The sequence below is a fragment of the Rhinopithecus roxellana genome, chromosome 4 (assembly GCF_007565055.1).
Source record: "Rhinopithecus roxellana isolate Shanxi Qingling chromosome 4, ASM756505v1, whole genome shotgun sequence".
NCBI classification, from domain to species: domain Eukaryota; kingdom Metazoa; phylum Chordata; class Mammalia; order Primates; family Cercopithecidae; genus Rhinopithecus; species Rhinopithecus roxellana.
In genome coordinates this window covers 20,365,127-20,392,854 of record NC_044552.1, presented here as the reverse complement: position 1 = coordinate 20,392,854, position 27,728 = coordinate 20,365,127, and the positions used below count along the sequence as shown (strand labels likewise).

Sequence of the window (27,728 nt, the reverse complement as noted above, 5' to 3'; positions counted from 1 at the left end):
CTCGAGCAGCTAGGACTACACGTGCATGCCACCATGGCTGGCTAATTTTTTGTGTTTTTAGTAGAGACAGGTTTTCACTGTTTTAGACAGGATGATCTCGATCTCCTGAGCTCGTGATCCACCTGCCTCGGCCTCCCAAAGTGTTGGGATTACAGGTGTGAGCCACTGTGCCTGACCCTAACATTCATTTTTTTTGATCAGGGAAGAGACCTAAGGGCTTTCTCAGTATCAAAGACATGAGCTTCATCAAAGAAAATGCAGCCAGTAAGGAGGAGAATGCAAGCTGCCTCTGTCTCAAGTCTCCTTGAATTGGATCTCTCTTTTTCCTTTGCTTAGGGCCTTCCTCAACCCCATTCAGAAAGCTGCTGTGAATGAAAGTGCTTTTCAGCATTTTCTGCTGGGATGTTTTTGGAAATTGGGTTGATCTGCATGTGCTTCTCCATAAAAAGAGAGAAAAGCTGTATCTTTGATGTCACAGGCCTAGAAAAAGGCCTCTTTCCTTGTGCTTATTTTGAAAGGACATTTTGAATATTTAATCTGACACATTCACTACAGTGATTCTGAGAAGAATAAGAGACAGGCTGGCACAGTTGAACCTACCAGTTCTACCTTTACCAATGGCATGCAGTCTTCTACGTCTGAATTTCTAAACTTTCTGTAATAAATAATTAAAAACCCTCTTTCTTTCAAGGGAATAGTTCAGCAATATTTTCCTTCTTCTCCTGTATTATTAAAAAATATTCTATTTGATCTCTATAGGATCTTTCATTTCAGCATTCAAAGCTTTTATTTCTTTCATCTGAAAGAAATGTTCTCTTGCTTTCACTTTTCCTTTCAGCTATTGATAGTGCTGTCTTTCAGTTTATAGCCATATTTCCTCTAAGTGTCATCAAACCCCTATTTTATTTCTTTCATCTCATTTCTTTATTACACTCCTTCATTTTGCTTTCTTCTCCAACATTCCACTTAAACTGATCTATTACATTTCACAAGTTGAAATGGCTATGTTAGTCCTCAACTTATATGATTTCTCAACACTATTTGATACATTGGATTTCTCCCGCCTCTTAGAAACTGCTATGGTCTGAATGTGTTCCCCAAAATTCTTATGTTGATAGTTAATTGCCAATGTGATAGTATTAATAAGTATCAAAACAGTGGCCAATATGTAGAGCCATCTCTCTATATCCAGAATGCACATGTCTAGGAGTCAAGAGGTAGAGGTGTGAGTGCCACTTCTCATTATTACTCAGTGATCCATTTGGACAATTTGTATCCTATCCCTGTGACCTTGATTGAGCTCTGAGGGAATGGGTGTCTTTGTGCCCAGTGGATAAATGTTTCCACTAGAGAGCATTGTCACTTTTCAGATCAATTGAAACCTGAAAACTGCTTCTGGCCATTTTAGTCTTTTCATATCACTGAACCGATATGCAGGGCAAAGTGTCCCTCTACTTGGAGTGATTGCTCCCAATTTCTAGGAGGTAGTTTGGTGTCTGCTGTACAACGGAGGTTAGAGAATACAAAAAACAAAAAACAAACAAAGAAGTCTCTAAATGTTTTTTGCCCACAAGCTATGGTCAATTAAAAATTGTGACAATGAGATAAAGACCACAAGGACACAGATCCCACAGGAATAAAGGCATATTTTATACTACTGGGTAAAGAATTCAGCCAATGTGCTGACGGAAGTCAGGATAACAAGAAATGAATTTTATTTTTATTTATTTATTTTTGAGATAGGGTATCATTTCATTGCCCAGGCTGGTGCCCAGGCTGGAGTGTAGTGGCATGATCATGGCTCACTGTAGTCTCAACCTCCCGGGCCCAGGTGATTCTCCCACCTCAGCCTCCCCAATAGTTGGGAGTACAGGCATGCGCCACTATGCCTGGCTAATTTTTTGTATTTTCTGTAGAGTCAGAATCTTGCCATTTTGCCCAGTCTCATGTTGAAATCCTGGGCTCAAGTGATCTGCTCTGCTCGGCCTACCAAAGTGCTGGGATTACAGGCACGAGCCACCACACCTGGCCTAAGAAATGAATTTTAGAAGAAAGCTGTGATTACTAACCTAAGCCTCATGATCAGCTACAGAAGCAAGGTTCGTAACAGCTTGTATTATGTTAACTAGGTACTTCTCACTTTTTACCCCAGTACATTCTAGGAAGGTGACAACTAACATTTTAGTTTTAAAGTAGTATTATGAACAAACTGGCATCACCCCCATGAGCTGACTGTGATTTCACAAATTCCATGTTGGAATGCAATGCAGACTTTTCACTTGAGAAAAGGATAGTACATGCCAAAGGACAAAAGGGATGGACTGTGCTAGATATTTACTTTTGCCAGCCGAGATTCACTGTCCCCTTCTTTCATCCTGTGTTCCTAGGAGGTTGATCTGTACATGAATTTGATCCTTGCCTTTTGGCTTCTGGTCAAATTTGGCTGATGAAAAGTAAAAATATGTCAGAGAGAGGAAGGAGTTCTTCCTGCTTCCAGATTTTCTTTCCTCCCATTGCCCCTTGGGCCTAGGTGTGGTAATTACTTATATATGGTATTAGCTTCAAAATACTGCACTATCTCTTGTGGCTTCCTAACACCTTGCTCACTTCTTTGTCAATCTTCAAAGCACCCAGTTGGTTTTTTTCGTTGTTGTTGTTGTTTGTTTTTTGGGACAGAGTCTCGCTCTGTCACCCAGGCTGGAGTGCAGTGGTGCAATCTCAGCTCACTGCAACCTCCGCCTCGCGGGTTCAAGATCCTGCCTCAGCCTCCTGAGTAGCTGGGATTACAGGTGCCCACCACCACGCCTGGCTAATTATTTTGTATTTTTAGTAGAGACGGGGTTTCACCTTGTTGGCCAAGCTGGCCTCAAACTCTGGACCTCAAGTGATCTGCCTGCCTCGGCCTCCCAAAGTGTTGGGGTTATAGGCATGAGTCACTGCATCCAGCCCAAAGTACTCAATTTGAGTGACTCATCTTTTTCCTGATGGCTGACATATTGACCTCTTTTAGCTTATATGCTGCTGTGTTTACAGATATTAAATGAAAATACAAATAAGATATTTACTTTCAAAATATAGTCATTGATACAGAGTTTAAACCGATAAGAATGATGATCTTAGCCAAAAGGCTGAAAACACTTGATCTTAGTCAAAAGGCTGAGAAGCGATGATGATACGGAGTTAAAAACCTGATCTGGGCTGGGGGCGGAGGATCACGCCTGTAATCTCAGCACTTTGGGAGGCTGAGGCGGGCAGGTCACCAGGTCAGGAGATCGAGACTGTCCTGGCTAACATGGTGAAACCCCATCTGTACAAAAAATACAAAAAAATTAGCAGGGCATGGTGGCACGTGCCTGTAATCCCAGCTACTTGGGAGACTGAGGTAGGAGAATCACTTGAACCCAGGAAGCAGAGGAGGCAGTGAGCCAAGATCGCACCACTGCACGCCAGCCTGGACTACTGAGCAAGACTCCATCTCAAAAACAAACAAACAAAAAAAAACAAAAAAAAAACCTGATCTGGTAAACCCAGAAGGCATAATGTGAACTAGGAATAAGAGAATACCTCATTGAGGAGGTGCCATATTATGAAAATTGAAGAATGAATAGGAGTTACCCAAGGAGAGGTTGGTAGGACAAACACTCTGGGCCTAGGAAATAGCAAGTACAAAGCTACAGGAGTACCAGATAGAATCAGACAGGCCAATCCCTGAATATACTTTCTAATTCTAGTCTGACAATTTTATAAAATCTTATAGCTTCAAGCAAATTACAAAATGCACTGGTTTCTTCAAAAATAGCAATTTTGCTGTAAATAGAAAAAAGTGTAGCAATTCTGTTGTGAATAAAGTTAGCCTTTAATAAGTCAAGCAATATCAATGTACACCAGCAATTTTATCTCCTTTTTTTTTTTTTTTTTTTTGGTATTTTCCTTTGTGTGATTCCAAGGAATATTTGTGATCTCAAGTTGATTTACTGATGGCCAGTTCTGAGTCCAGGTATCAGTCAGCCTCGTAAACAATCAATATTCCTCCCAGGTGTTTACTATTTCACACAGAATCTAGCTTCCCAGGTAAGTGAAGCCATGTCAATAGTTAGCCTGATATAAAATTACACTATTTTGTCCTTAGTTAAGCACCCTTCATTATCCATTATCACATGTATTTCTCAGATTTTGTCATTGTTAATTATTTAAATCATGCAGCTCCTCTGGGGTATAAACCTTCACATATTTTTAGATGTGACTTTACTATTTTGATTTTATCAGAATTATTCCTTACAAGAAATGCATGACAACCAATCCATCTGTAATAGGTATGAAGATGAAGGGGAAGGGTGGAACTGAGGAAAAGCATGTATGTATGCATTTTTTAAATTGTATGTGTCTTAAAAATATATTTTTAAAAAGTATATAAGTGTGATTCCCATTTTCAGGAATCTTTAGCTATTCACTTTAAACTATTGTAAACACTGTGTGAATAATTGAGTCTAGTTTTATTCTTTCTCATTCCGTATCTATTAATTCAAATACGATCATGATACTCTTCTGACAGACCTTTCAACATCTCCCTTTAACAATTCTTACCCGGCCGGGCGCGGTGGCTCAAGCCTGTAATCCCAGCACTTTGGGAGGCCGAGACGGGCGGATCACAAGGTCAGGAGATCGAGACCATCCTGGCGAACACAGTGAAACCCCGTCTCTACTAAAAATACAAAAAACTAGCCGGGCGAGGTGGCGGGCGCCTGTAGTCCCAGCTACTTGGGAGGCTGAAGCAGGAGAATGGCGGGAACCAGGGAGGCGGAGGTTGCAGTGAGCTGAGATTGTGCCACTGCACTCCAGCCTGGGCGACAGAGCAAGACTCCGCCAAAAAAAAAACAAAAAAACAAAAAAACAATTCTTACCCAAGTTTCTATATACCTTAGACTAAAGCACATGAGACCAGATAGTTAAGAAAAGGCAGTCATGTGTGTGTTCCATGTTGAGTAGATAATATTCTGATATATAGCTTTCTCTCCTACTAATTGAGAATCTGATTGGATAAGTAACACTACACTTTCTTTTCCAAATTAGAGTCCAAACAATACCCACCTCAAAAGGTTGTGAGAATTAAATAAGCACATTCATATTGCATATGTAGCCCATAAGTTGTTGGCACCAAATATCTCTTCTATGTGATTTTTTGTTGTTGTTGTTTTTGAGATTGGAGTCTCACTCTGTCGCCCAGGCTGGAGTGCAGTGGCACAATCTCAGCTCACTGCAACCTCCGTCTCCTGGGCTCAAGCGATTCTCCTGCCTCAGCCTTCCAAGTAGCTGGGACTACAGGCAGCTGCCACCACACCTGGCTAAGTTTTTGTGCTGGGATTACAGGCATGAACTACTGCGCCTGGTAAATGTGTTTCCACCTGGTTTCAAACCAGGGACTTTTCACGTGTGAGGCAAACGTGGTAACCACCATACTACAGAAACTCATTCCATGTTTTTTTTTAAAGGTTCCCTCTCCTCTCCTTTGAGCCTCAAGTATTCATTCTGAAGTTTCTTCAGTATGGGGTTAAACTGGATTATTTCTCAGAACGGGAAAAGTGAAGAGATTTGCTGAATCTGGAGTAGGAAAAGTCAGTAGAAAAATCTTCCATTTCCTTTGTAATTGTTTTCTATCACCTTCCATGTGCAATGATTGAGGCATTTAAAACTCTTACAGGAGTATACCAAACTAATAAAGATTTTTAGAAAGTCTGCACATTTTCTTATTTCTCTAAAAAGAAAAGACCCCCCCCCCCCCCTTCACATTCCCTGATGAAAGTAATTACAGGCTCATGCCTGTAATCTCGGCACTTTGGGAGGCCAAAGCGGGCAGATCATCTGAGGTTAGGAGTTTCAGACCAGCCTGACCAACATGGTGAAACCCTGTCTCTACTAAAATTACAAAATTAGCCGGGAGTGGTGGCACACGCCTGTAATCCCAGCTACTCGGGAGGCTGAAGCAGGAGAATCGCTTGAATCTGGGAGGTGGAGGTTGCAGTGAGCCGAGATCAGGCCATTGCACTCCAGCCTGGGCAAAAAGAGCAAAACTCCATCTCAAAAACAAGAAAAAAGAAAAAGAAAAAACGTCAAAGAGCAATACCAGCTATGCACTTATACATGCTGAAGTCAGTCTCACAGATACTATCATCGACCTTAACATTGATATTTATATTCATGTTAATGTATATCATAGACATGGAAATACACTGCCCAGATCCTCCTTCAAGGAAGGGCTTGCAGCCCAACTGCAGAGAGCACAGTTAGCAGATAGACACCAGCTGTGAACTTCTTTAGTATTTGCCTCAGCTGCAGAGCTCCTCCCCACTCAAGGCTGCATCCTTCCCCAGGGCAGTCCTCACTCAGTGACCCACAAAGGAGTTAAAAAAGGTGGTCTAGAGCCCCTTTGGCCCAGTGTGGGGGGCAACTTGACAGGCATACTGGCTGAGTATACATAGCTTTTTCTCCTACGAATTGAGAATCTGATTAGATAAGTAACACAACACTTTCTTTTCCAAATTAGAGTCCAAACAATACTCACCTCAAAAGGTTGTGAGAATTAAATAAGCACATTCATATTGCATATGTAGTCATAAGTGGTTGGCACCAAATATCTCTTCTGTGTGGTTTTTTTGTGTTGTTGTTTTTGAGATGGAGTCTCACTCTGTGAGACCTACATAGATTGAAAAAAAAGTGAGAAAGGTAGCTATCAGGGAAGAGGGAATTTAAAGCGCAAAGGCCTTAAGACAGAAAATGTGTTTGGCATTTTGTGAAAATAGCCAGAAAGCCTTGAGGCTATGAAGTAAAAGCAGGCAAGTAATATCAAGTTGGGGGTTGGTGTGGAGGAAGGAAACTCATAGGGCTTCCTAGGGTAGGTAAATTAATGTGGACAAGCAATCAAAAGCAATAGCAATCCTGATCTAATAAATCTGATAATACAAATTAACGAGACAGAAAAAGCCATGTTGTATCCTGAGTTACTAAAAGAGTGCATTAATACACCTGCTCCAAAGAAATGGGACTAAGGATTTACAAATATGGGATTCAGGAAATTCTGCATACCATATTCTCCTCCCATCGGAATCAAATTGTAATGCAAATGAGTCACTAGACTTTCATCACCTGGGTAAAGTTACTCTTAAGAGTTAGACCACTTAAGAATCAGGCTGACCTTTCTTGCTTTTCAAGAATACTTAGAATTGCAAAATTTGCCTTTAAAGAGTGGCGAGTATATCCCATTTTTATGGCTGTTTGACAACACTATTAATGTAATATAATTATTACACTGGAGGCTGGGCGTGGTGGCTCACGCCTGTAATCCCAGCACTTTGGGAGGCCGAGACGGGCGGATCACCTGAGGTCCAGGAGTTCGAGAGCAGCCAGGCCAGCATGGTGGAATCCCGTCTCTACTAAAAACACAAAAATTAGCTAGGGATGGTGGTGCATGCCTATGATCCCAGCTACTCGGGAGGCTCAGGCAGGAGAATCGCTTGAACCTGGGAGGTGGAAGTTGCAGTGAGCCGAGATCGCACCACTGCACTCCAGCCTGGGCAACAGGGAAAGACTCCATCTCAAAAACAAACATAAACTCTGGAATTAGTAAATAGACTTCAGGGATTTGCAGGTTTGATTTCACTTATTACCCCTGCTGAATAAGCTTCTCCGGTGTATCCTACACTAACTTGTGGGTCTTCATTGCCTTCCAGTGGATTGTTACATCTAGAAACATTGTAAAGAGTTGCTCCAGCCCAACCGGGAAAGAAACGCTTTACAATGTGATTTAATGAACAAACATGAAGTGAAACAAACATGACTGTGTCCAGCTTTCTCTAGGACAGTGGAGAGTGGCTCTGAAAAGAGCCTTTGTTTTTCAGTTTTCACAACCTCGCTCCTTATTTGACCTTATGGTGGCTCTCAGTCTTCTTAGGCAGCAGCACGGCCTGGATATTGGGCAAGACACCACCCTGCGCGATGGTGACTTTGCCCAGCAGCTTGTTGAGCTCTTCATCGTTGCGGATAGCCAGCTGGAGGTGACGCGGGATGATGCGGGTCTTCTTGTTGTCGCGGGCCGCATTGCCAGCCAGCTCCAGGATCTCAGCAGTCAGGTACTCCAGCACCGCAGCCAGGTACACCGGCGCGCCGGCCCCAACCCGCTCTGCATAATTGCCCTTGCGTAGTAGGCGGTGCACTCGGCCTACGGGAAACTGAAGCCCAGCCCGAGAAGAACGGGTCTTGGCCTTAGCGCGAGCTTTACCGCCTTGCTTGCCACGTCCAGACATACTGGTCACAACTTCCTTAAAGTAGCCAGCAAAACGAAAGTAGAGAGGCAGCGCCTTTTATAAACACCATTGGGCGCGAAAAAGAAGATATGTCATTGGTTAGAGTTGCAGCTTAATTTTAACCAATGGAAGTACGTCTTTTGGATTTGCTGATTGGGTTGATTAGGTATACCTAACCTCTGACGTCACCCTGAATAACCACCAATCAGATACAGGACTTTAACTCTTCCCCTTATTTGCATGAGAGGTTCTATATAAAAACGACTCCTGGTGCCTTGCTCCCATTACTTCCCGTTTTCTCCATCTGCTGTTAGTCCGCTTCGACTTGTAGCTTCGCCCTCAACATGCCGGAGCCAGCGAAATCCGCTCCTGCGCCCAAGAAGGGCTCGAAGAAGGCAGTGACTAAGGCCCAGAAGAAAGACGGCAAGAAGCGCAAGCGCAGCCGCAAGGAGAGCTACTCCGTGTACGTGTACAAGGTGCTGAAGCAGGTCCACCCTGACACCGGCATTTCCTCTAAGGCCATGGGAATCATGAACTCCTTCGTCAACGACATCTTCGAGCGCATTGCGGGTGAGGCTTCCCGCCTGGCGCATTACAACAAGCGCTCGACCATCACCTCCAGGGAGATCCAGACAGCCGTGCGCCTGCTGCTGCCCGGGGAGTTGGCCAAGCACGCCGTGTCCGAGGGCACCAAGGCCGTCACCAAGTACACCAGCGCTAAGTAAACCTGCCAAGTAAGCGTCTTAAAGCCCAACCCCAAAGGCTCTTTTAAGAGCCACTTAAATTGTCGATATTAGAGCTGCAAACACGTGTTCCTAATCCAGGTTTAAATAATGGTGGTCTCTTTAAAGGGGTTATGATCTCATTACACTGAGTAATGCGTACAGTGCTTGTAATCGAGTACAGGCTAAAGGGAAGCCACATGTACTTTGTTAGTACTGAGTAAGGAATATGGCGCCTAAAAAATTAAGGATATGCAGGAAACTTGCGTTAACAGAAAGTGCTTCCTGGCTCTTGGCGCGAAAATGGATACTTCCGTTGTGTCGAGTGCTGTGACTTCCTGTTAGAACTTGCTGAAAGCCTATTGTGTCACGTGTGCTTTCCACCATTTAAAGGAGTTCTAACTTTGAGTTTATGTGTTTGTAAATTTGGTTCCCGATGGCCTACCAACCAGTACGTATGGCTTTCGCTCGAGCAGTTACCTTTTTTAACCCCTTCTAGGCTGTACCCAGCTCTGCCTTGCTTGCTTCCGTCTCACCCCCCGTTTCCACCTCTCCAGCCCACAAGACATCGGGAAGATGCCAGACCACCAGGCAGGATAGTCTGCAAGGGTAAGGGGAGGAGCACAGCTTTTCTCATGAGTGAAGAAACGGAACGTGAGATCATCGCGGAGATTTTTGAATAGTTTACTAGTTTTTAAGGCATGTTCAGCGTCAATTGGTTCAATCAGTAATTTTTCCTTTTGACAAAGCTTATAGAAAAGGAAAAGCAACTGGATCCAGAAGGGGAAACAGACTGAGACTAGAGACAGTCCGCCCCGAAGCAAGAAGTTGGAGTAGAGGAGAAGACCAGCAGCACAGGGTCTGAGCAGAGTTAGGTGGGTTTTATTGTGTAACTGGAGGCTAGAATGGCTATGCCGGTGATAAGCAGTGTGGAACTTTTTTGGAAGAACCAAGTGAAAGAAAGGGTCCACGAATTTTAAGCTAGGTTGTTACCTGGCTAAATTTGTGATTTAGAAATGCAGGCCAGTTTCACAGGGAAATTTTTAATGTATATGTGTCTGTATATATATTTAAAACATATTTGGCCATGCATTGTTCTAGTCTTTGGGGATATTGCCCGCCCTTGAGCATTTGGAGATTAGCAAGGTCGTATTGGAAAACTTTAAATACATGCAAAGCATATGTTCACTGTTCATCTAAGTCTTATTTATCCTATCAGCAATTTTGGGGTTACATTAATATTCTAAGAAATGTATCAACAAGTAATTATATTTATTGTTTACCTATATAGAAGGCACTGATCTATATCTATACCTATATAGGAGGCAATCACTTGAAGTCAGGAATTCGAAAGCAGCATGGCTAACATAGTGAAACCCGTCTCTACTAACAATACAAAAATTAGCTGGGCGTGGTGGCATGTGCCTGTAGTCCCAGCTACTGGGGAAGCTGGGGCAGGAGAATTGCTGGAACCCAGGAGGCAAAGGTTGCAGTGAGCCGCGATCACCTGACTGCACTCCAGCCTGGGCAACAGAGCGAGACTCTGTCGCAAATAAAATTTAAAAACTAAGATACACTATGCCAATGAATTCTACCTTCAGGTATACCTGACTACTCTTTATAGACTAAAATTTTTACTCTGAAGTTATCTGCTGTTATTACCTTTAGACTTGCAAAAACTGTTTTTGCAAATGGACATATCATCTTGATTTTATAAAATTTACTTTCAGTCCTTTTTGCTTTTTACAAAATTCTGGAAGTGCATTTGTGTTTTAATAGAAATACTGGGTGGAAGTGGCCATAACTTTCTCCTGCTTTCACCCTCACCCCTTTTCTCACTCCCTTCAACATGATCTCATTTTATTTCTCTCGATAGCACAGATTCCCCCCCGCCCCCCGCCCCCGGAGACAGAGTCTAGCTCTGTTGCCCAGGCTGCAGTCCAATGGCGAGATCTTGGCTCACTGCAACCCTCTGCCTCCCAGGTTCAAGCGATTCTCTTGCCTCAGTTTCCCAAATGGCTGGTATTACAGGCGCCTGCCACCACGCCTGGCTAAATTTTGTATTTTTAGTAGAGATGGGGGTTTCAACATTTTGGCCAGGCTGGTCTCGAACTCCCGACCTCAGGCTATCCATACCCGCCTCGGCCTCCCAAAATGCTAGGATTACAGGCGTGAGCAACCATGCCCGGTTGATAGCACAGAGTTGAACAGCTGGAAGGAATCAAAAAGTTCAGAACAATGTTATTTCACAAATAGCTAAATGGATGCAAAGCTTAATTTGCTCAGATCGTTAGAATCAGAACAACATTCCATTATGCTCGTTTGTTCCCATTATACCGTATATCTCTTTGTCATTTATTTTCTCATTAGTCATGTGTATTAATTTGACTTAATTTGAAACAAAAATAGGGCTCTTTTATTCATTTGTATATTTCATAATCTCTTAGATTGTTATAAAGTTGAATGTGCTAAATTGTCTCCTGTCTCATAAAATTTTTTTTTTTTTTAAAGAGTAGTTCAGTGCTTTACAATAATTGCTGTGTGATTCTGGACCACAGCAATTTAATCTAGCAATTGTTACAGCCTCCTGAAGAACACTTGCACAGAATAATTGCCTGCTTCAGATTTTCCCATCCTTTGGGAAACTGAGAGTAGCTCTGGGATTGAAAAGTGGAGGTTTATTTAACTGTGGTTAGGGACTTGGCAATCATATGTTTGGTCTGTGTTGTTATCTAGTATCTGAACCTAGAAGTTGGAAGTAAAGAGGTCAATGGACCTAAGAAAATGGCATGGCTTTCTACCTTAGATGAGCTGGAAAAACTTAGTAATTCTTCAAGTCCTTAATACAAAGGAGTAAATGTCACAACTCTATGCCCATGAAGTGTAATATATCATGTCACTGCTTTCTTGATATTACCTGAGGTATAAGTACAGCTGGGAGAAGACCTTATCTCTGTCTTCAGGAATATAGGTGAAGGAAAGGAAAAAAAAATTTTTTTTTTTTTTGAGACAGTCTCACTGTCACCGAGGCTGGAGTGCAGTGGCACTGTGTCGGCTCAATGCAAACCTCTGTCTCCTGCGTTCAAGCAATTCTCCTGCCTCAGCCTCCTGAATAGCTGGGATTACAGGCGCCCGTGACCACGCCCGGCTAGTTTTTATATTTTTAGTAGAGACGTGGTTTCACCATGTTGGCCAGGCTGGTCTTGAACTCCTGACGTCAGGTGATCCACCCACCTTGGCCTCCCAAAGTGCTGGCGTGAACCGGGTGGGTGAGCCACCGTGCCCGGCCTGGGAAATTTGTTGTTCATTTGGTTTCTCCTATTTTCTCATTCTTTCTTGAACTAGGATTTTTCTGTCCTATTATAAGTGTCTGAAAGCCAGTTTGTTACTCTTAAGACACTACTCAAATAGAAATATAATACGGTCAGGTGCGATGGCTCATGCCTGTAATCCCAGCACTTTGGGAGGCTGAGGTGGGTGGATCACAAGGTCAGGAGTTCGAGACCAGCCTGGCCAGTATGGTGAAACCCCGTCTCTACTAAAAATACAAAAATTAGTCGGGCATGGTTTTGACTAATGGGACACCTGTAGTCCCAGCTGCTTGGAAGGCTGAGGCAGGAGAATGACTTGAACCTGGGAGGCAGAGGTTGCAGTGAGCCGAGATCATGGCACTGCACTCGAACCTGGGCAACAGAGCGAGATTCCATTTCAAAAAAAAAGGGGGGGGGGAGGGAATATAATACACATCATACATGTACATCTTATCTTTCCAGTAACCATTTTTAAAAGTTAAAAATCAGGCGCAGTGGCTCATGCCTGTAATCCCAGCACTTTGGGAGGCCGAGGTGGGTGGATCACCTGAGGTCAGGAGTTCAAGACCAGCCTGGTCAACATGGTGAAACCCCGTCTCTACTTAAAATACAAAAAATTAGCCGGGCGGGTATGCATCTGTATTCCCAGCTACTCGGGAGGCTGAGGCAGGAGAATCTCTTGAACCCGGGAGGCAGAGGTTGCAGTGAGCTGTGATGGCGCCATTGCACTCCAACCTGGGGGACAAGAGTGTCGAGACTTCGTTTCCAAAAAAAAAAAAAAGTTACAATTAATTTTAATAATGTATCCTATTTGACAGAATGTATCAAAAATACAGTTTCAGCATATAGTCAATACAGAATGTATTAAATATCTTGCATTCTTTTTTCATTTCAAATCTTCAAAATCTGGTGGGTATTTTACACTTTTACAGTATATCAACATAAATTTTCATGGGGAATTCTTCAACTGTAATTAGAATAAGAAGATTCTGATTCATGTCCCTAAGGTGTTCCAAGCATACTTGGATGTTATCTAATTGAATCCAGCACCAGTTTTTAAATGTAAACTAATTAAAATATAATTAAATACTCCCTCAGTCACATGCCACATTGTAAGTGCTCAAACTCCATGCATGGCTAGTGCTATACCATAAGACACTCAATGAGCAGAACTTGACCTAAAACCCACTAGGGCACTATGCAAAGGATTACAATTCTTTCTGGCGACACCACTTACTACAGTTTTTCCTAAGGGAGTGTTTAATCCACTGGGCTTGGAACATGAAAAATGACAGGGAAGGACATGTTACATTGCTGCAGATTTCTTTAACAATAACATAACTATATAGACACAAAATGAAAATGACTTTCTCAGGTAGGCCCACAAACTGACACATGAAAATAATTAATTCCTATTGGGATAAGTGACAGGCAGGTTTTGTACCTGTCCTGACACATTTCCCCAAATTCTCCATTATAGGACTAGCACCACTACTACTCTCTGTGATGGCTTCTCTATCTACTAAGAGAATGTGATTAAGAATATTACAGGTTTGAGTGAGTGTATGTTCAGGGCAATTTGAATTTATGCTCCTGGAAGAATAAAAATTTAAAAATTACAAGTTTGGGTCACAGACTCTAACATTTGTGAATTGGTTATTTGATTTGGCCTCTATTTTGCCATTTTAAAATAAGAGTAGTAAAATCTATCATAAAAATATGAGATATGAGATAATCCATGTAAAGCATTTAACACACTTTTCAACAAACTTTCATTGTATCTTAGGAATTACTTTCCTCTTTCACCCTTTGTTTTGTCCCTTTTGTAATACTTTGAAAATTTTAGGTATTGTTAATCATTGCTTATTTAGAGAGTAAGGTCAATCTTTTGTGAGGTCTTCCCTTAGCTCGCTCTTAAAGCTACTCTTAGAGCTATTTCAGAAAAGCCTTGGCCGGGCGCGGTGGCTCAAGCCTGTAATCCCAGCACTTTGGGAGGCCGAGACGGGCGGATCACGAGGTCAGGAGATCGAGACCATCCTGGCTAACACGGTGAAACCCCATCTCTACTAAAAATACAAAAAAATTAGCCGGGCGAGGTGGCGGGCGCCTGTAGTCCCAGCTACTCCGGAGGCTGAGGCAGGATAATGGCGTAAACCCGGGAGGCGGAACTTGCAGTGAGCTGAGATCCGGCCACTGTACTCCAGCCCGGGCGACAGAGCGAGACGCCGTCTCAAAAAAAAAAAAAAAAAAAAAAAAAAAAAAAGAAAAGCCTTACTATCCATTTCAAGCCAAATCAGGAGATAAGCAGCCTAAATACTTTTTTTTTTTCTCCCCAGATTGATGCCTGCAGCTCCTGGGGAAAGTGGAAGGCAGATAACTCCTTTATGAAAAGGCAGCACTCAAAAACTGAAAAATATAAATCCAACATTATTAAAATTCTGTACATCCAAAGATATCACGAACAGTTAAAAACGAACCCACAAGGTGACAGAATATATTTGTCACATACTGACAAAGTTTAAACTCAAATATATAAATATTTACAAATCAAAACTCATAAAATAAAAACTGTAGAGAATCTGAATAGGCTATTCCCAGAAAAGTGGGAAAATCTCCAAATAGCCAAAAATCTCATTGAAAAAACTCCAATCTGACATTAGGAAATGCTGATAAACAATAATTCGGAAGCACTGCTGGTGGAATATGGGAGTGTAAATTTTAAAATACTATCCTGGAAAGCAAATTGTTCATTTTTACTCATGTTGAATATGTACATACTTTTACCAAATAATTCCACTTTCATGGAACCAGAAAATGCACAGGTGTGTACAGTGCTGTTTTGTAATGAGGAAAAAAAAAAAAATCAACAGAAATGAATAAAGTATTTACTGACACATTAGAAAACTAGATTAATGGTGAAAATAACGTAGAACGGCACATTTCAACACGGATATATTTCAAGAGCAAATGTAAAAATTCATGAAGACGTTTAAAATAGATTAGGGGTATGTGCATCTAAAGTTAAAAATAAAACGCGTAGGAACAGTAAACACCAAATTCAGAATATCAGTTTATCCTAGAATATTAGTTAATTCTAGGATAGGAAAAAGGGAGGGCTGTGCTACTGAGAAAGGACATGAGGATTTTAACTGCACTTGTTGAATAAGTGGTGTGGTCACCAGCGCATTTTGTATACTTGATATATTTCAGTATTTAAAAATCGTATCAGAAGGCAAACATATAAAGGAATATTATTACTAAGACTCTTAAGACTACCCAGCTGTCTTCTACAGTAGTAAAAGTATGGTCTGCTCCCCACATGCAGAGCTCTGTGCCACCCACGTCTTCTTAAACCAGCCACCACTAAGCTTTCCTGGAGGCTCCAGCATTTAATGGAGCCCCATCAAACCCCTCATCTCTCCCCAGACGTATTTGAAGGGCCAGAGGGAAGTTCTAGCCCGCCCCTTTTTAGGCCCCAGACCCCTTGGCTTTCTAAACTAATCCGAGCGGTAAACCGGCTGTGGGCAATTTCCAAGCAGCCGCCAGAAGTTACTGGCCAGCAGAGGCTCTTCTGGCCTTGGGAAATCTCGGCCCAGGGCCATCTGTAGTCATCAGCCCACTTTCGACATCCCGAGTTAATCTTTTTAAAACAGGATAAGAGAACTCACTGACAAGGACCCTATTAAGAGACTCACTTTGCTGTCATTTCAACTCTTTTGTTGAAAGCTTAGGGGCCCTAAAAAGGGCCTTTTTAGAGAAGGACACGGCTTCAAAATGCAGTTTAGCCGCCGAAGCCATAAAGGGTGCGGCCCTGGCGCTTCAGCGCATAGACTACGTCCATGGCGGTGACCGTCTTGCGCTTGGCGTGCTCCGTGTAGGTCACGGCGTCCCGGATCACGTTCTCCAGGAACACCTTCAGCACCCCGCGGGTCTCCTCATAGATGAGGCCGGAGATGCGCTTCACGCCACCGCGGCGAGCAAGGCGCCGGATGGCTGGCTTGGTGATTCCCTGGATGTTGTCGCGCAGCACTTTGCGGTGGCGCTTGGCACCCCCTTTCCCCAGACCCTTACCTCCTTTGCCGCGTCCTGACATTATCAAGTGATCAGAGAACAAAGATCTGCTGCCTGTGATGGCAGCTTTCTTTTATGGGTAAACCCTGCGGACCAGACTGAAAACCGGAAGAGCTTTGGCGGGAAGTCCCTCCGCGTCGGGGGAGGGGACCTAAAAGGGAAACAGGCCTGCTGTGCACTACTCCCTTTTGTTCTCCTTCAGTCCTTTTTAATCCTCAAGACCTAGGCTGTTTTTCTTCCTTTTTTCATTTAACATGATTCCTGCCTCATAACAAAAATGTTAACATTATAGAAGATACATTAAGCAAAAAGAATAAAATATTATCTTTACATATATACATGTTTTCTTTAACATTATTTGTGTGGAACTATGCTATTTTGTGGCATTTTTCTCCTTAATATACCATGGAAATATACTCCATATGCTAAATTCCTAGCAATACAAGATAGACTCATATAGAATTTAAAGATCGTTCAGGTATATTGCTAAGTTATCTTCTACTTATTTTCATTTCCAGTGTTTGGGGTGGAGAATTATCCCCCCAGATATCGAGCTTGGTAATCCTGGGTGCTTTTGAAAATTGAAGGTTCTCAGAAACAAGTCTAAGAATCAAGGTCCCTCTAACTTTGTCTTGTTTCTCTTTCAGGGAAGGACTTTCTCTGGAATTTCCTGATATGACCAAGAAAGCTTCTTACCAAAAGAAGCATAATTGCCTTCGGTTACCTCATTATCTACTGCAGAAAAGAAGACTGAAGAATGCAACCATACCTAGATGGACTTTCCCACAAGATAAAGCTGGCCTCTTGATCTCATTCAGATTCCAAAGAGAATCATTTACAAGTTAATTTCTTTCTCCTTGGTCCATTCCTTCTCCCTAATAATCATTTACTGTTCCTCAAAGAATTGTCTACATTACCCATCTCCTCTTTTGCCTCTGAGAAAGGGTATATAAGCTTCTGTACCCCACTAGGGGGTTGAGGTAATTATTCTGTGGTCCCCAGCCCTGTACCTTAATAAATTTGTATGCCTTTTCTCTTATTAATATTCTCTTATCAGTTGATTTTCAGTAAACTTTCAGAGGGCAAAAGGGAGGTTTTCTCTTGGCCCCTACACCAGTAGCAGTTTCTGATATGCCTACAACCTTAACTAATGCTGGGTAGAACCATTTTAAATAATCTAACTGTACTAATAAGGATTTTATTTCTTGTATATAGAAACAACTTTTCAAAAAGTTAATCAGCTGGTTAGTCAGTACAATACATGACCTATTTCCCCCACTGATTTGAGGAACTTATCATATACTGAATATATGAGCCACCGCACCCAGCCTATCTGGTGATTTTCTTGCTACTCTTTATTTCAATGAGTTCCTTACAGCAATGCTTGAAGTATTTTCAAAGTACTCCACTTAAATGTCATAAAGTAAATGAAGATAAACTTTTCATTAAAATACTTTAAAAATTTTTGCATTTACATTGCAATAAAAGAAAACTTGCCATACATCTTTGGAAAACAAAACAAAATTGATATGACTCGCTGTAACTTGCTGTAGCTGAATTCAGTATATGTTGTAAAGAGGGTAAGGTAGCATAGATTAATTGAATACTTAATCTAAGGGTAAATACAAATTAAAAATAACAGGCTTAATTATCTGTTGTAAACAAGAGACTTCCTTTCTCATCGCTTTCAAGATGTCTTTCTCTGTCCTTTTAAAATGTATGCAAATCCTTTTAATGACTAAATAGGCTTTATAACAATATTTTCTCAATGCCTGGAGAGCCATCTCTTTGAAATGTTCATCATTTAAAAAGATAGTGCTCTGTCTCCCAGTTTCCAGCGAGAAAATAGGCCAAACTTTAGCTGTCACCTAACTTCGAATTGCAAAACCTATCCAACGTGGCTATACATAATAAGAAAGCAAGATTTCTTTCTGGTTTTGCAATCTCTTCCCAAGATTGCCTGTGATAAGCAACTCTCTGGTTTAATGCTTATTCAATAATAAAATTATTTATATTCTTTGGGAGATTTCAAAATTGTATTTCCCCAGCATTAGTTAACAAATATATTTCTCTACTTGAGCTTCTCACCAATCAGAAGCCATTTTCTGTATCTGATTTCATGAGTTTTCGCATAGCAATTAGTGACAATAAGGATAGCAATGAATGGTAAAACGTGGCAGAATATGCCATCCCAAAATATGCCATTTTGGAATAAGATTTTGAGATAAAGGCAATTTACAAGAGTAGGTACAAGAAAGGCAGAAAGGCACTCTCACTGTTGTTCCCTTTTTCCTCCCTAAAAGCAGAAATTAAAATTCCCATGTCCGTGTGAAGAGACCACCAAACAGGTTTTGTGTGAGCAACAAGGCTGTTTATTTCACCTGGGTGCAGGCGGGCTGAGTCCGAAAAGAGAGTCAGCAAAGGGTGGTGGGATTATCATTAGTTCTTACAGGTTTTGGGATAGGCGGTGGAGTTAAGAGCAATGTTTTGGGGGTAGGGGATGGATCTCACAAAGTACATTCTCAAGGGTGGGGAGAATTATAAAGTACATTGATCAGTTAGGGTGGGGCAGAAACAAATCACAATGGTGGAATGTCATCAGTTAAGGCTGTTTTCACTTCTGTGGATCTTCAGTTGCTTCAGGCCATCGATGTATATGTGCATGTCACAGGCTTAGCTTGGGCTCGGAGGCCTGATGTGGAAGATGTCCTCCCTGTACCAAAAGGAAAAGAACATTTTCATCAAGGACAGGAAGTTGAAACCAAGAGAATTCTGTAAAAGCAAATCTCCTTAAAATAATTGTTGTTTTCCTTTAGCCTTCCTACACAGTTATATTTTCACAATTTACTCTGTTCAACCTACTATAAAAGCATTTAGGTTTTGCTACTTCTTTGGGGTCTGTAATTAGAGCTCCCATGTCCCATGCCACATAAAATTTATATTAAATAAATTTATATGCTTTTCTCCTCTTAATCTGTCTTATGTCAGTTTAATTATCAGGCCCAGCCATAAAAACTCTTAAGAGGATAGAGGTAAAATTTGGCTTCCCCTACAAGGATGTTTGAGTTTGTCAGACTCTTTAGTTTCTGAAATTGACGGTAAATTTAGTTCTGAAATTGATAGTAAACATACACACAGTATAACATTTTAAAAAATGTGATGCTAGTCAGTCTCTTTTCTAATAGGATAACTGACTATCAAGATAAACTTAGTTCAAACAGAGTAACTCTGAGTACTCAACATTCTTTCACATTACAAAACAAATCTAGCAGCAAACTTTATTATGTCAAAGGCGTTTAAATCAGAGCAACTCCATCTTGAATAGGAGCTGGGTAAAATAAGGCTGAGGCCTACTGGGCTGCATTCCCAGAAGCTTAAGGCATTTGTATTCACAGAATGAGTCACAGAAGAGGTTGGCACAAGGTACAGGTCACAAAGACTTTCCTAATGAAAGCATGAGGTAAAGAAGCCAGCCAAAACCTACCAAAATCAAGATGGCGAGGAAATTGACCTCTGGTTATCCTCACTGCTCATTATACACACTTATAATGCATCAGCATGCTAAAAGACACTCCCACCAGTGCCATGATCATTTACAGAAGCCATGGCAACGTCGGAAAGCTACCCTATATGGTCTAAAAGGAGGAGGAACTCTCAGTTGGGGAATTGCCCACCCCTTTCCCAGAAAACTCATGAAGAATCCATCCCTTGTTTAGCATGTAATCAAGAAATAACTATAAATATCCTTAGACTAGAACAAAAGAACAATTTTCTTTACCTCTCTAATAAACTTGCTTTCACTGTACTCTATGGATTTGCCTCGAATTCTTTCTTGAGAGAGACCCAAGAACCCTCTCTTGGTGTCTGGATTGGGACCCCTTTCCAGTAACAGTTACACTTGCAAAATACATCCTGTGTCCAACCACTGTACATTTAATTGTGAAATTTATTAAATATTAATTTAAATAAGTTGAAAGACCTTTAAAGACGAACAATTCAAAAATGAGTAAAATTATCATTTGGGCTACACAGTATAAAAATCCATCAAAAAGCCAAACATTTTACTATTTTGGGGGCGTCTCAAGTACCTATTTTTGCTAATTGTCAGCACTTGTTTCTGTTCCAGAACATCATATTTATACTAGGATTGGAAGTAGTTATATTTTAACAACAAGAAACAGAAACAATAAAATGTTACAAGATGTCAATAGACTAAGTGCTAAAGAAATTCCAGATAGGAAGAGGCGGTATCTAGAGAAAAGGAGCTGAAAAGAAATGGAGTAGGTTGACCAAATTTTAAGGCAAGAGTTTTTAACCTGAGGTCCATATTTATATGTCACAACGCCCCTAAGGATAAAAATTCAGCAATTGGAGGGTGCTGAAGGGGAAGTCTGTGAGTTTGGGTAGTAAAATATCTATTTTTAAAAAGTTAACCTTGACTGAACTTGAACATTTCACTTTATTATGAATTTAGGCCACAAATCTCAGTACCTGTTACTTTGTAACCCAAAAGACATTAGATATTTCATTTCTCATTACAATTGCTGAGTTATCTTTAAACATTTATACTCCTCTAATTAGTAAACAGCAATTAGGCTCACCAAATCATATAATGTGTTAACTATATTAACAACATAACTATATAGGGCCATTTATCACTATCAAGTTTTAAAAATACTCTGATAACTGTAATTTAACTTCGGCATTTTATATACTTAAAACATCATTCTGAGATTTTCCATGTTACCAGACAGCCAAAAGTGTCTACAATACGCAAGAAAAATGAGTTAATGTCTTTTTCTCAAAATTACATCAGAGTGGGCCAGGCGCTGTGGCTTACGCCTGTAATCCCAGCACTTTGGGAGGCCGAGGTGGGCGGATCACGAGGTCAGGAGATTGAGATCATTCTGGCTAACACGGTGAAACCCCGTCTCTACTAAAAATACAAAAAATTAGCCGGGCGTGGTGGCGGGTGCCTGCAGTCCCAGCTACTTGGGAGGCTGAGGCAGGAGAATGGAGTGAACCCGGGAGGCGGAGCTTGCAGTGAACAGAAATCACGCCACTGCACTTCAGCCTGGGCCACAGAGCAAGACCGCGTCTCAAAAAAATAAAATAAAATAAAAATAAATAAATAAATAAATTACATCAGAGTTCAGTGAACAGAGGTAGGAGGCAAGATTGTGCAATCTTGGCATAAGTATTCCTTATTTAGCTACAACACCAAAAGTTATTTGCACTATCGTACTAAATAACCCTCCTCCACAGAAATCTGCCAGTCTTGCTAGGAGGCCTGTTTGTGACAGGAACGCCCAACACTGTACATTTCTAATACTCATTTCTAAAGTACATTTCTAATACTCATCATGTGTTGAACCATATTATAATCCTCTATGTATTTTCCCCCGTATCTGTGAGGAAGACATTTTAACAGTCTGTGTGCTAACACTTTACCTCAAATTTCCTGAAAGGGTTTTAAGGTTTATTAGAAATAACTATCCTGTCAAGTTCTTCTGGGTAAGCAACTTAGGATATTAGGCCTTTCCAAATGAGAAATCTTTCTTGGGCTCCAGATAACGTCATCCCAGTATTTTACTCACTTCATTTTAAAGGAATACTTTGAAACATGCAGTGGGGTGGGTAAGAGAATGCTTCACAGCTATCCATTAGGAAAGACGTGTCTCTGAGAGAGCCTTTGCAGGGAGGTGGACTATCGTGTCACAAAGTCCTGCAGCCTCGCTCTCCTACAGCGGCGTCACCGCCGAGCTCTCGCAGCAGGCAGCTTGCTGATCCGCAGCTCGGAGTTCTGGTAGCGCAGTACGTCGCGCGCAGGGTCACCGTGCCGAGCACGTAGCGGCGGGACATCTTGCCGCCCTTGGCCCGCGTGGAATAGCTGTCTGCTTAATTCTAGCCAGGACAATAACCCTTGTGCCAAAGTGCTTCAAAAACTCACTAAGCCACTGGCACTCTGTGGACACCCACTAAGTTTAAAATTAAGTAGTGGCCTAATACATCTGTTCACATCCTAACTTTTAAACGTGGTAGAATCTGGACCACCTTCCCTGTAGTTTTTCTTTTAAATCTGCGGTGTTCGCTACACACGGTCTTCAAAAGGTATAAGGTTGGGTAACTTATGACTGAAGTTTTCCCCATGTCTCATTTTCTTTCACATGGAAGAAATGTTAGTTCTTTTAGAGAAGACGTGGGTGGCCCTTAAAAGAGCCGTTGGTTTGGACTCGTTTTACTCCAGTTGCCACAAACTAGTCCAGGTAGTTACTTGCCCTTCGCCTTGTGGTGGCTCTCAGTCTTTTTGGGCAGCAGCACTGCCTGGATGTTGGGCAGGACACCGCCCTGTGCGATGGTGACTTTGCCCAGCAGCTTGTTGAGTTCCTCGTCGTTGCGGATGGCCAGTTGGAGGTGACGCGGGATGATGCGGGTCTTCTTGTTGTCGCGGGCCGCATTGCCCGCCAGTTCCAGGATCTCGGCGGTCAGGTACTCTAGCACCGCTGCCAGATACACCGGTGCGCCGGCCCCGACCCTCTCCGCATAATTGCCCTTGCGGAGCAGGCGGTGCACTCGGCCCACGGGGAACTGGAGCCCGGCCCTAGAGGAGCGGGTCTTGGCCTTTGCGCGAGCCTTACCTCCCTGCTTTCCACGTCCAGACATCGCGAGCACAACTAACTCACCTCAACCAACTACGAAACAAACACGCCAGGCGGCGCTTTTTATAAACATTATTGGGCGCGAAAAAGAAGACGTGTTGTTGGTTAGGACTGCAGTTTAATTTCAACCAATGGTAGTGCGTCTTCTGGATTTGCGAATCCTGATTGGGCAGAACTGACCGCTGACGTTACCCTGAATAACTACCAATCAGACACAAGACTTCAACTCTTCACCTTATTTGCATAAGCGATTCTATATAAAAGCGCCTTTGTCATACCTTGCTCACTCTGTTTTTCTTTTTCCTTGGAGCTTTGTAGTTACTGTTCGCTATGCCAGAGCCAGCGAAGTCCGCTCCCGCCCCGAAAAAGGGCTCCAAGAAGGCGGTGACTAAGGCGCAGAAGAAGGACGGCAAGAAGCGCAAGCGCAGCCGCAAGGAGAGTTATTCCATCTATGTGTACAAGGTGCTGAAGCAGGTCCACCCTGACACCGGCATTTCGTCCAAGGCCATGGGCATCATGAATTCGTTTGTGAACGACATTTTCGAGCGCATTGCTGGTGAGGCTTCCCGCCTGGCGCATTACAACAAGCGCTCGACCATCACCTCCAGGGAGATCCAGACGGCTGTGCGCCTGCTGCTGCCGGGGGAGTTGGCCAAGCACGCCGTGTCCGAGGGCACCAAGGCCGTCACCAAGTACACCAGCGCTAAATAAACAGTGAGTTGGTTGCAAACTCTCAACCCTAACGGCTCTTTTAAGAGCCACCCATCTTCTCAAAGAGAGAGCTGGTGCTTGTATTCCTCCTGTGCTGGCCATTGATAAGTACTTGTAATTCGCTACTATGTTTTTCAGTCTGAACTAATCCTTGATGACTTTTTTTTTAGATCTGCCATTCTAATCCCCTTAGAGTTAAGTAAGGAGATGGGGAGACCTTCTATTATACGTTCGAAACCAATTAAAATACTCGTCGGTCCCCCAGCGGATAGTGAGTTGGAACAGTGCCAAATTCCAGCGGTTATCAGTTTGAATTTGTCCGGGCAGCGCCCGCCCTTCCTCTCTGCATCCTGATTAGTTGCTGTATTCCACGGTCGGTTTGGGTGTGCTAAAGGAATTCAAACCCCGCCTTTATTTGGCCTTCCTTAACAAACTCAGTAAACTGTCAGTTTGTCAGTTTCTCATTCTTGAGTATTTTATCGCTTTCGGGAAAGAGGTTTATCTCTCAATTTTCATTGGATAGAGCGATTTTTTTTAAAAGGGACCGTTTATGGCAACATAATCAGTTTGTGTGTGTTTTTTTTTTTTTTTTTGTGAGGGAGACTTCCTCTGTCACCCAGACGGGAGTGCAGTGGCGCGATCTCAGCTCACTGCAACCTCAGCCTCCCGGGTTCCAGCGATTCTCCTGCCTCAGCCTTCCGGGTAGCTGGGATTAGAGGCATGCGCCACCATGCCCGCATAATTTTTGTATTTTTAGTAGGGACGGGATTTCACCATGTTGGCCAGGCTGGTCTCGAACTCCTGACTTTAGATGATCCACCAGCCTCAGCCTCCCAAAGTGCTAGGATTACAGGCGTGAGCCATCCAGTCCGGCTGCAATGGAATTTGAAGGCCGTAGTTTTCAGCCTGATCAATGCTTTATTTCTAATTAGAATACTATTTTCCCTTTATGGTATATCTATATAAGCAAAGGCATTAGAAGCCTAAACAGGACAATTCGGGGTGTTAGGGCAGAAAACTTGAGGACATTTATCCCAGACTCTTTTCTGAAATAAGTCAATTTCAATTTTAAAACTCCTTTCTTTAGTATTTTAAATACTGTTTTTGACTGCCTAGAAGTGAGGAAAAACAAGTTCCCCCTTACTCAGGTTGTCACAAATGAGAACCAGTCATCCAACAAACGATGTTGCTCTAGGTTGTAACTATTCAGTCATGTGTCTCTTAGGTAAAAATCTAAGGTCTATAAAGCATTTGGAAGCTCCCACTATGACTGGCTTTAGGTTTCAAAGGTAGTAATTGTATATAAACTTGAGTTACTATCTAGTTTATTTAAAATGGATCTAAATTTAGCAGAGTAATAGCATCTAAAGCAATTAGTATTTTTGTTAAATCCACTATCAAATACACACTTTTCTCTTGTTGACTCAAGTCCTACCTATTTTTTTCAAAGCCCAGTTTAATATTGTCTGCTTTATGAAATTTCTTTTTTGAGGTTTTTCTCGGACACTTGTCTAGCCTTTGAAAACTCTCTGTAGAGTTTCTAAAATATATATCTCTTTGAATTGCTATCTGGTTTGTTGTATATATTTCTATGTAGAAAATATACACTCAAGTTCTTTTCCTTCACTGTAATCCCATACTAATGATAACTGAACTGTTATCAATTCTGTGAATAAATAGAACTTAAGTTACTTTTATGACATTGTTATGTTACAGGGGCCTCTGACCCTATTAATCCAAATAGTCAGATGATATTTCCAAGCTAAATAACTTGCTTCTTTATCTTACAAGATATAGAAATCAGAATAAAAAGCAGAGTTTGTAAGAAAAGGAGGATTGCGACTGACTCATGGGCATATTGTCCAGCCACAGGTGAAAATTTGTAAAGGCTAGGTTTTCGAAAACTACACAAAGTTAAGTTGAAATGAACCCAGCTAATTCTGTTACTCAGAAGACTAACTTGCCTAAGGGGTAATGAAACAAATGATCACCTTACGGGTTATTTTCATCTTGCTAGTGTCCCCTTAAGAATAAGCACAAAAAATACTTTGCTTGAAAAACTGAATGGGACTGGGTGGGGTGGCTCATGCCTGTAATCCCAGCACTTTGGGAGGCCGAGGCTGGTGGATCAGTTGAGGTCAGGAGTTCGAGATCAGCCTGGCCAACATGGTGAAACCCCGTCCCTACTAAAAATACAAAAATTAGCCCGATGTGCTCGCGGGACCCTGTAATCTCAGCTACTAGGGAGACTCAGGCAGGAGAATCACTTGACCCCAGGAGGCGGAGGTTGCAGTGAGCTGAGATCCTGTCACTGCACTCCAGCCTGGGCAACAGAGGGGTTTCTGTCTCAAAAAAAAAAAAAAAAGAAAGAAAGAAAAGAAAAACTGAATGCTACAAGTTCAACCCATTACTAACCAGTTCCTGAAGAATTGGCTTTTTTCTCTTTTTTTTTCCTTTGGCTTTTCCCTTCATTTTAAAAAGGGGGATGTAATAGTACCTCTTGAGCAAATAGTTTTGGTATACTTACAACAATGTCCTGTACATAGTAAGCATTCAATATAAGCTGGCTAATACTACTGATGCCAGTTGTAACAGTAGCATTAGAAGCCATAGCTCAAGTATGTCCATAAATGGCAATAGGAAAAAGAATTTCTGTCACTCAGCACAATTTGGAGTACTGAATGCCATTGTTTACTTTTTCTAGAAGGAGAGTGACCTAAGACACTGATTTAAACTGAATGTACACGGTTAATGGTTTGGATAGACAGAGATTTTAAGTAGGCAAAAGTGGAGGCTGTGTTGACAAGAAGCTTTGGGGAATGGTGATATGGACGAATTTCCCAGAATGGTCCCAGAGTATGAGAATAATGTCCCATATGAATGCTAACCTAAATTCTCACTCTTAAGAGGAGGCTATCAACAGTCAGGTACAATCAACCATGTGGCTGTTATGTAGTCTCTTTTCCTATCACCCCACTGCTTGCCCAAGTGATTTATTTGTAAACAATGTGACCAGGATGGCAGGCAATGGTAGAGGTGATACTTGAGCTCTGTAGTATAGACTTAGCTCACCAAGGCTGACCTCTGGATACTGATGCTGCTAAGTGCCCCATATGTCAGGGGAAGTATTCTTGTATTCTTGCAAGTATTTTGTCATGGATAAGGCAGGGATTTGTCTTCACTGAGATAAACACTCTAAATTTGGATATGCTTCACTTTGCTGTTGCTAGCAGGACCGCCTATGAACTTACTGAACACTTTATACCTCATATCTCAACATTTTTTGGACCCATTTCTATGCATTATACAGAAAGGGTAAGGTAATGAATGGATGACCATGGGACTCAGTAGTCCTAATGTGTACCACATTCCTTATAAGCAGAAGTCTCAGTTTTTGGAAGACTCAGTTAAAGTGGCATGTAGTCATTTAGCACCCTCTTGGAGTACTGTTCAATTTTGGATGTTGTAGATGTGCTGAATAGTGACTAAGAAAAGGCATAATTTCTTCTGTAGCCAAAATGCATTGGTTAAAGAAAAGAGATGTAGGAATGGAGTGGTCTGTCTCATATTACACTTAATAATAGCCAACTCAAAAAAGTTATGCTTTTCATGTTTCCAACTCAGGGCTCTCTGCTGTTTTTTTGTTTTAGAAAAGGAGGAGCACATACTCCCACCAGTAGTCATGGAGATGCCTCTTTGTTTATTGATTTACCAAAAATGATTTATTTTTATATGAAGTTTAAAGCAGTTTAAATTACATTCATTTGCTGGCTTAAAGAACTGTGGGAAGTCTTGACTTAATGGGAGTTGGGCTTTTGGACTCCTCCTCTGTGTGTCAGTTTTCTTTTTATTTCTGTTTTCACCCCCGCTTCCCCCACTCCTCCCCTCTCTTTTTAGGGGTATAGGCAAGGAACCGTGACAGATAATTTGAGTATTTTTAAAAACACTCTAATAAAA

At 41.8% G+C, this 27,728-nt stretch overlaps 5 protein-coding genes across 12 annotated transcripts in view; 2 read left to right on the top strand and 3 right to left on the bottom strand.

The window, feature by feature from the left end:
* Window positions 1-7,859: 7,859 nt before the first annotated feature.
* LOC104671023 (histone H2A type 1-H-like) lies at window positions 7,860-8,347 on the bottom strand. Its single transcript, XM_010374412.2, has one exon. The coding sequence runs from the start codon at window positions 8,295-8,297 to the stop codon at window positions 7,911-7,913; it is 387 nt and encodes a 128-aa protein (XP_010372714.1). The 5' UTR covers window positions 8,298-8,347; the 3' UTR covers window positions 7,860-7,910.
* Window positions 8,348-8,545: 198 nt separating this feature from the next.
* LOC104671029 (histone H2B type 1-K) lies at window positions 8,546-17,444 on the top strand. Of its 3 annotated transcripts, XR_004056814.1 has the most exons (3): window positions 8,546-9,031; window positions 9,519-9,628; window positions 9,769-10,402. XR_004056814.1 is itself a non-coding variant. In XM_010374425.2 (2 exons), exon 1 carries the CDS (start codon window positions 8,642-8,644, stop codon window positions 9,020-9,022), a length of 381 nt encoding a protein of 126 aa, XP_010372727.1. In that variant the 5' UTR covers window positions 8,546-8,641; the 3' UTR covers window positions 9,023-9,031; window positions 17,049-17,444. The 3 variants fall into 3 exon arrangements, 2 of the variants coding, with proteins under 2 accessions (XP_010372727.1, XP_010372732.1); XM_010374425.2 differs by lacking the exons at window positions 9,519-9,628; window positions 9,769-10,402 and adding an exon at window positions 17,049-17,444; XM_010374430.2 differs by lacking the exon at window positions 9,769-10,402 and having other exon boundaries at window positions 9,519-9,638.
* LOC115896899 (histone H4) lies at window positions 15,323-16,440 on the bottom strand. The gene has a single exon (XM_030928765.1). It carries the CDS (start codon window positions 16,421-16,423, stop codon window positions 16,112-16,114), a length of 312 nt encoding a protein of 103 aa, XP_030784625.1. The 5' UTR covers window positions 16,424-16,440; the 3' UTR covers window positions 15,323-16,111.
* Window positions 17,445-18,927: 1,483 nt separating the features above from the next.
* On the bottom strand, window positions 18,928-23,064 carry LOC104671059 (histone H2A type 1). The gene is made up of 2 exons (XM_010374464.2): window positions 21,999-23,064; window positions 18,928-19,114 (listed from the first exon to the last, which is right to left on the bottom strand). Exon 1 carries the CDS (start codon window positions 23,062-23,064, stop codon window positions 22,672-22,674), a length of 393 nt encoding a protein of 130 aa, XP_010372766.1. The 3' UTR covers window positions 18,928-19,114; window positions 21,999-22,671.
* A 257-nt stretch (window positions 23,065-23,321) lies between these two features.
* The window catches only part of LOC115891967 (histone H2B type 1-J), a 35,324-nt gene continuing 30,917 nt past the window's right edge, over window positions 23,322-27,728 (top strand). For all 6 annotated transcript variants that reach the window (XR_004056817.1, XR_004056815.1, XR_004056818.1 and 3 more), the window contains exon 1: window positions 23,322-23,774. Coding sequence is in view for 1 of the 6 variants with exons in the window: in XM_010374439.2 (XP_010372741.1) it covers window positions 23,391-23,771 (381 nt within the window). In the remaining 5 variants the exon portion in view is untranslated. The remainder of the gene's footprint in view (window positions 23,775-27,728) is intronic.